This window comes from Zootoca vivipara, chromosome 3, assembly GCF_963506605.1.
Source record: "Zootoca vivipara chromosome 3, rZooViv1.1, whole genome shotgun sequence".
NCBI classification, from domain to species: domain Eukaryota; kingdom Metazoa; phylum Chordata; class Lepidosauria; order Squamata; family Lacertidae; genus Zootoca; species Zootoca vivipara.
Genome location: NC_083278.1, coordinates 43692503 through 43701348, shown reverse-complemented (window position 1 = coordinate 43701348; position 8846 = coordinate 43692503). Strand labels below are relative to the sequence as shown.

The 8846-nt window shown below is 43.2% G+C and overlaps 1 protein-coding gene across 1 annotated transcript in view; it reads right to left on the bottom strand.

Annotated features, from left to right (window-relative positions):
• Nucleotides 1-785: 785 nt before the first annotated feature.
• The window catches only part of FHL5 (four and a half LIM domains 5), a 30919-nt gene continuing 22858 nt past the window's right edge, over nucleotides 786-8846 (bottom strand). The window contains exons 5-6 of the mRNA XM_035109360.2: nucleotides 7981-8167; nucleotides 786-3202 (exon numbers count right to left, since the gene is read on the bottom strand). Of these exons, the coding sequence (XP_034965251.1) occupies nucleotides 3051-3202; nucleotides 7981-8167 (339 nt within the window). The 3' untranslated portion in view covers nucleotides 786-3050. The remainder of the gene's footprint in view (nucleotides 3203-7980; nucleotides 8168-8846) is intronic.

The window sequence follows — 8846 nt, the reverse complement described above, 5'->3', positions numbered from 1 at the left end:
TATCCCTACTCCAGTGGAAAACCACTGGAGAAAAAGACAGACAGACAGATAGACAGAAAGACAGAGAACTCCAGCATGGGCATTGGTGAATCAAATGGCACAAGACATAGGAAAAAGAAGAGGGAGAAACACTGCCCAAATCAACCTGCTTTCTTCCCCAGCCAGCACACCTGCCTCTCCCCTAGGAGATGCTAATTGCAGCTGAGAAGCTTGCAATGGTGATGCTCAGTTTTGTCATAGGAAGCTGCCTTAGAAGAGCAGCCGGCTCCTGGTCCATCTAGCTCAATATTGTCTACACTGGCTGGCAGTGGCTCTCCAGAGTTTCAGGCAGGGTTCCCCCCCTCCCCGCCCAACCTGGATATGCTAGGGGTTGTGCTTGAGACCTTATGCATGCAAAGCAGATGCCCTGCCATTCAGCGTTGGGCCTTGCCATTGCTTGATCCTATAGGCTGACCAGAGAACTATTGCTGTAGGTGACATCATGGCACCACAGCACCCACCTTGAAATTGTGCCTGTGGGCAGGATTACAGATGCACACCAGAATCAGTTCAATTATACATAAATAGATCTACTAGCACCTGTTAAAATCGATACCTCTATATTTTGTCACCTAGAAACAGAGATGTGTGGTTTTGGTACTTAACTGGAACCTCCTTAAGAATCTGAGAAATACGCATCAAATTGGCTTCACTTTCATAGATGTTCTACAAGGCTGTTTTTCATCCTGCTCTCCCCCTCCCAGAAGTTTAGGCGAGAAGTGATACAGTACAAAACAAGCGCTTCAGGTTAGCTCTAATTTTTATTTTAAGATCTTTCAAACCACCTGGCATTTACTGGAGCATTCATTTCTGAAAAATCCTTGCACATATGCGCCTCTATTCGTGATTTTTATTTTTAGGCCTCGCAACCTAGTTCTATTTTTGACAACTTTAGCCTTGTAAAGAGGAAGGTGCAGAATGTAAGAGAAATGAAAAGCAGGAAGGAGAAAGCAAGTGGGGGAGAATGCAGAGCTTGGTGGCTTTGGAAGCGGCAAAGGGGAAGAAGTAGCACTATTGATGGAGCTGGAATTCTGCTACATACAGCTAAAAATAATAATGCTGGTCCTATGAGTGGGCTGAGCAACCTTGACCTTTTGATGGCAGCACATCATGCTCTCAGTTAGGAACACAGGAGCATTGAAAGCAGTGTTATACTGAGTCATATTATTAGTCTATCCATCTCGGTGTTGTCAACACTGATTGGCAGTGACTGGCATGAGGCCTGTGGACAGATGGGATGGTTGGATCCTGAGGAGCAATGGGAAGAGCTTAGGGAGTTGGAGCTGGATGACCCCGAGGAAGGTACTAGCAGGATAGGGAAGGTGAAATTGGGACCCCAAGAAATGTCCAAGCCCAGGACTAGAGAGCTAGATCCAGCGGTGGGGCAAACTGGGTTGGCAGTGGAGTGTGCCACCCCAGTGACATCCAACACCCCTAGTCGCCCCAATACCTGGTGCTGGGGAGCTGCCTGTTCCTGCCAGGGAGGAGCTTCTTCCTTTGAGGGAGGCAACTGAGAGTAAATTGGAAGCTGAATTAGAACTGGCATCACCTCCACCTCCAGGGACACAAGGATGCCAATGCTGGCACAAACAAACCTTGCAGGCACAGCTCGCTTGAAGGAGTTTTGCAAGTAAAGCTATGGATAATATCTAATGGGTCTGGACAATGTTTTATTCCAAAAGGAATCCGTTTTTATGCATCCAGTTGCTTCATGCTGCACTGTATCAATATCTGCAATACCAACTGAAGCAAAAGACCTAGGGTGCTTCCACATGGCTTCCACCCTGTTGTAGAAAGGGCATACAAACCAGGCCTTCAGCATGCTGAGAGTAGGCTGTGAATCGGGCTCTGCATAGGAGGGTACAGTACTATAATGCTTTCTCCAACTCCCTTCCCTTCAAACCCACATGTCTAATGTGTTGCCATTTATGGAAAGCAGAGACCTTTCGGTGCTTCATACTGAGAAACACGTAGAGAGACCTGCTTCTACTTCAGCTGCCAGGGCCGGCCCTACTCTTAGGCAAGTGTACATGGGAGCAGCTGTGACATCCACTTGGTTGTCCTTCCTAGACTGCTATTCTTCTCTGTTGGAGGACAGAGCTGTGTATGCTCTGGTTCCCCTAAACTAGGCTGATGCTGGTGGTCATTATCATGTCAGCAGTGTTGAAGTAAGATGTATTGGCCAGTCCAATTAGGTGATTTCTTCACATGGAATGGGAAGAGAGGTGCCATCTTGTTCTTTGCCTCTGACAGCAAAATTCCCGTACTCCATATGGGTACCCACAAGATCTGTGTTAAGGAATCAGCATGGGGAGAATGGTTAAATCTCCATACATTTCTCATCCAAATCAAGGCAGCCAATGTGACTTTTTGAACACAGATTGCAAAACACCAGGAGTGCCAATGTCATGTTTAGTGCAGCACTAATTTTTGTAATGTAAGATGGAAAAGCACCTCTAGGAGCAGCAAAATAAAAGAGAACATCCCCATTACTTTCCTTACACAACTTTGTTGCTGTTTGACAGCATCCTTCATTGTTGACCTACATATGCATAGAAAGGGTCACAAACAGTGATAAACACTGTGCTGTCGGAAAAGTCTCATTTTGGTGTTTCTTCAACGGAGCTGTCTTGTTATGTTCCTTTTATTAGAATTTGAGCACAGTATTCATCTGTGTTGCAAGCTCTTGCACTCCCAACAGTAGAGAGCACTCTACTACAAGGAACCATCCATCCAAACAAACAACCAACCAACCAGTTAAACAACCAAACTCATGCTTTCAGGTTAATATGTCTTTATAACTGTTTCCTAGCAGAAACCCTGTTATTTAAAGTGGTTATACAGGATGAAAGGGACGTCTGCCAGCTGCGTCAGAAATGCTCTCAGGAAGCAATTTGAACAACTGAACAATAATTATGCTTGTTAGACAGATTTTTGACCACTGAGCAATTATGCATGTGATACTTAAAGCGCGCGGAAATTAACAAGGTTTACTTTCAGGTCTTTTTGAGCTATGCGGTGCTCCCGCACTTGCAGCAGAGGATCTCATCCTGCTGGGTTAGGAATCCCTTTCCCACCAGTGAGCTGGAACATTTCCCACACTTAAAGCAGTCACTGTGCCACTGGCGATCCTCAAATGAGATAAATTTGGCTTCGCCGAGAGCTATGAAGAGAAAACATGGAGATGAAAAGTGGGGCTGTGAGTACCTTTTAGCAGATCACAAAGGCAGAAGCTTATGCTCTAATAAGCAAAGTCCCTTACTTCTTCCTTTAATAAATGTTAAAACCTAAGCTAAATGAAGTGAAGCTGCCATACACTGAGGCAAATTAGTTCCATCTAAAAATCTAAATAGGACTGTCTCACCCCTTGTTATGTCATGTCCACTGAGGGCTCCCAGATTAAATAAAACTTTCAGTTATCCTGATATATGGAAACTGGAGAAAAACTGGATCAATGAACACGTGTGATTCATTCAGGGCCAGTCCTACCATTATGTAGAGTAAGGTGTCCTCCTCAGGCAATTGACTTGTGATGAAAATGCAGCAAAACATCAGATACGTAATATTCTTCTTGTATTCTTTACTACCAGGTATGGAGACAATGTTTTTGGGAGTCTTTGTCTCACGGCACCAAAATAATTTAATGGGTCTTAGGAACTATGCGCCTTGGCCTGGTTGGGGGTAATTTGCAATTCCATCTCAGGCAGCAAAGTGTCTAGGGCCACCCTCAATTCACTGAAAGGTCCATGTTTTGACATATACTAGAACAATAGATGCTGACACAGCTACAGTATTGGCCCGAATATAAGCTGCTCCCTTGAAATTCTGCAGGCACTCAAACCCGTTCCATTTTACCGGATGTCTGTTTCAGCAGTGATAAAAGCCAATTTTTGTAAGGTCGCGAATTTAAGCTGCACTTGTTGGAATTTGGAAAAAGTGAGGCTTATATTCGGGCCAATGTGGTATATATTTCTGAGATTCAGAAATGGCTACTATGGGACCAACAATGTGCACATTTAAGCCAGCTTCCCTGAGCTGCCTTGTCCATTTTAATGCAGGATGCACATCGACAGGTACACACTGCTTTGTAAACGTAAGAAGATAAGAAGAGTCCTACTATGGATTTAACAGTTCACCATATATGTTGGATATTGTGAATTATAAATCTAACACAGAAAAGTAAATTGGCCTAAAAAGCACATTTTTGTGGAGTTGTGGAAAGGTGGTGCTTAATTGCTTGCAATTAATTATGCCTGTAGAAGAAACTCCAGGGTCTGCTGTGTGTGTGTGAACTCACATATGCAATAGACAGAAAGGTTATGGCTGATTGAATTTCCCACCAGTTTTTCTTTCTTTCTTTGGATGATGGGATCAGTAATTAATTGGTGGTGTTACCCCTCAGAACTGGGACAAGAGGTCATTCAATTTGTTTTTAAAAGGATCCAGCTAATGGTCTTAGAGTACTTTTAAATGGCCTCTGTGTGTTTGCCAAACATTTATAAGCCATTTAAGCACAAATCTTGAAAGCAGTGTTTCTATTTCTGACAAGATCTGTTCTTCAATTCTGGGAATATGAAGGTGAGGCTAAATGATTTGAGCATGACACACAGAAAATGCCTTCTATGTCTTTCACTGCAGAGAGAATAACAGACACACCTGCCAGCAGAGTTTCATAGGATGCTTGGCAATGCTAGGGTTCCCCAGATCACATGCTCAGGAAGTGGGTGAACTCTTACCATGGCACCCTTAAAAACAATTCCAACTGCTGTTTAATGTGTTTGTGTGTACTGTGCTAGAAATTGGAAAGGGGAGGACGACTCATTTAGATTTTGCTTTGCTCGTGTATTCTGTTGGTTATTTTGATTTTCAGAGGCTGGGAATAGATGCCTTTCCTTTTGTACTCATACTCTTTGACCCAAAATGTGGATGTAAACAAGGCCATGTTCGGAGTTGCCACTTACTTACCATGGTAACTACATTGGTGTTGCTATTCTCACAGGGACATGGGAATGCAGGAAACTGCCTTACACTGAATCAAGCCATTGGTCCATCTGGTTCAATATTGTCTACAGTGATTGGCTCGCCAGAGTTTTAGGCAAGGTCTCCTTCCAAGCCCTATTTGGAGATGCTTGCACCTTCTGCATGTAAGGCAGATCCCCTACCACTGACCTTGGGCCCTTCTCCTAAAGAATTCATCTTGGATCTGACCTTTCCCCAAGATGTTCAGATTAACATAGGCAGTTTCCTCTTCATTTTTATCCTCCATAACCATCTTGTGAGTTTATTTTTAGTTTGTTTATTCATTTGATTTTTATATTGCTTCTTCTCCCAACTGGGAGCCCAGAGCAGCATGAAATATAATTAAAATCATCTCATCATCACTAAATGCTTTACAGTGCCATAAAAAAATCTAAAACCATCAACTACTTAAATTACAATCTAACATTTACAATTGGTAGGTCCCCGGCCACTCAGTTCCCAAAGGCCCAGAGTGAATAAATCATTTTTTCACTAGTATCTATCTATCTATCTATCTATCTATCTATCTATCTATCTATCTATCTATCATCTATCTATCTATCTATCTATCTATCATCTACAGTCAAAGTGAATACCATCAGAACAAAACTAAAAGGGTGAAGGGCGTTTGGTGAGGCAGAGAGGGAGAAGAGGCCAAGAATGAGGGAGATAACTGTATCTCTCCAGAGCTAGTTAAGTCTAAGAACGAAACTAGATGTGCTGCTAAACATTTAATTAGAAAGCCTTTTAAAAAGTTAGGGAGCAACCCTAAACTCCTGGGAACGGTGGCTAGAGATTTCCTGTGGAGTGTGGGAGATCCGCAGTCCTTGGTGTAATGGTGGAAAGCTCAAAACTAAAAAGGGGATTTCTGGGAGTTAATTAGAACCAAAGCCTGCTTATTCCTTAGATATGCCTCCAGATTTTTCATTTTGGGGGGGGGAGAGGAACTATGTTGGCCTTGGAGCTGTCATCCCCCCCACACACTGGAATCCATCAATAAGTTCTAATTCTTTGGTGGGGGGGATGTTCAACATTTTGTTTGTTCTTTCTGGTGTCTCACAGATGTCTGAAACCAAGGGCAAATTGGCAATCTTCTGAACATTCAATCAGTAATATATATATTTAGACTACAGTCCATTCTATCATTCTAGCTGTGTGCAGGGAATATATTCCACCCAAAATAATGTAGTACTCAGCTGTGTAAAATGCTAAAATAAGAACTTGCTTGAATGTCTTTTTCTGGGAGTGTGGATATCACCTTGCTTTGCTGGATGATGCTATTGCAAATGGACCCAATATATAAGAGTGGAAATAGAAATCATTACTTAGAATGCACCATTGATTTGTATTTAATTAGAAGGAGACCAGCATTATGTTCTAAATCACGAATGTTTGCTTTGCCAAGTATACTCTTGCAGTTTGCTTATTTGAAGTGTCTCAAAGACTATTAAAATACGTGAATAATTTCAGTTCTTCAGAATAGATTACTTTAAGGCGGAGAAGCCCACCACATGGCAATATGGTAAACTCAACCCAGCACCCATCAAAATCTCTTGCCAGTGAAGCAGAAAATTGGAAACGTCTTTCACAGAGGAAGAAAATTTGGAAATACTGGATAATGGATTTTGGCACAATAGAGAGCCGTCAAGGGGTTGGGGGCTATCCAGTGTTTTGCTCTGTGGCATACATATGATTTTACCTGCAAAGAAATTGTGGATGAGCTTAAAAGTACAGTGGTACCTCTAGTTATGAACTTAATTCATTCTGGAGGTCCGTTCTTAACCTGAAACTGTTCTTAACTAGAGGCTAATGGGGCCTCTTGCTACCACTGCGCCGACCAGCACACAAGTTCTGTTCTCATCCTGGGCCAAATTTCTCAACTCGAGGTAACTCTTCCAGGTTAGCGGAGTTTGTAACCTGAAGCATTTGTAACCGGAGGCGTTTGTAACTCAAGGTACCATTGTAGTTCATACAACATGCAGACACCCATTGCTGATAGCAGCAACTGTATAGCTTCTCCCTCCCTCCCCCTCCCCCTCCCCCTCCCTAAAATGTAGTCCAATGTATCCATATTGCAAAATCCTGTATTTCCTCTTTCCAGCTGCCAATTGTTGACTACCACTGGTGGAGTCACTAAACACAGCTTGCGTGGAGTTATGCTTGTGTAATGGGACTTCTGCCCCTCCTCTTCTAAGCACCTTCAAAATCTCCTCCAGGGGGTCCTCTAATCTCATGGGACAGATTTTGGGAGTATCCAGGGAGCTGTAGGGGAAAGGGGAGAAGGGGGAAAATTCTGCTACACCAGAGAACAGCAGCATTGGATATGAACCAGGGTGCTGTGATAGCAAATAAATTATGCAAGATCTTACGGAGACGAAAGAGGGAACTAGGCATGTGGCCAATATTTTGCTATGTACCGCAACATTTCGTTTGAGCCTGAATCTCATTACAGCTCAAGAACTGTGGAAACAGGGCCACTTTCTTGTGATCATATAAATGCCCTGCGGTAATAGCACTACTTTGGCCACCTCATGAGAAGAGAAGAATCCTTGGAAAAGACCCTGATGTTGGGAAAGATTGAGGGCACTAGGAGAAGGGGACGACAGAGGACGAGATGGTTGGACAGTGTTCTCGAAGCTACGAACATGAGTTTGACCAAACTGCGGGAGGCAGTGGAAGACAGGAGTGCCTGGCGTGCTATGGTCCATGGGGTCACAAAGAGTCGGACACGACTAAACAACAACAACAAATAGCACTGCTCCCCAATTCACCATAAATAATTTTAGCACCCTGTGCTCAACCGTCACCAATGCTGATATAAGGAGCACAAATGCTGCCAATGATTATATAGGAGGCTTGCTTCTGCCATGATGACCATCAAAATATGGACTGTATTTTGTCAGTTGGATAGTCAACAGTTACCTGTAATAGGCTTGGTGCAGGACACACACTTCTTTGCATAGCGCCTGCTGAAGCACTCAAGGCAGTAGGGGTGTTCATCTTTGGAAATGAACCGCTGCCCTGCCAGCTGCTTCTCACATCCAGTACACAGAAAGCATTCTTTGTGCCACGGCTGGTCATGATAGGTCACACCACCAGAAGTTATCACCTATTGGACGATAAAGGAGCATTTGTACATTAAGTACAAAACCAAAGGTCAATAAGCGCCACACTTCCTTGGTTAATTTATAAAAAGAGAGAGATGCTGAATATCTGGCGTACTTTGGAGTCACCCCACAATCAAGGAAAATGTAACTTCAGGTTTCTGTAGCAAGGGGAAAGGGCACTCTACACATGCTCAGAAGAATTATTTTCTTTTTTTATTACTAATGCCCAACAGGGTTGGCTCTGAGATTATTCCTACAGAAACAGCTGGTGCTTGTAAAGGGAAAATGGATCAGAGGCTGCTGGACTGCCCACAGCCTTGTGATTTTTAGATGTATACATAAACAGAAGGGCTCTGGCTTGGTGTTATATTGTGGAATCGCATGGGTGGGTGGACAGCTGAAGTGTACTTTCAAGACAATCCAATGTATGCCAATCAGAAGTTCCACTGTGTAATGGAGTTCACTTCCTAATAAGTGGTCTTAGGTCTGAAGCCTTAATATGATTATCTCTCTAACAGTACAATCCTATATATGTCCATTCAGAAGTCTAACGGGACTTATTCCCAATAATGACAGACCTGTGCCTGCTAGATTAGGCTTTCCCAACCTTGTGTCCTCCAATGATGTTGACTACAACTTCCAACATCCCTCACCATAGGGTCTGATGGCTGGGTCTGATGT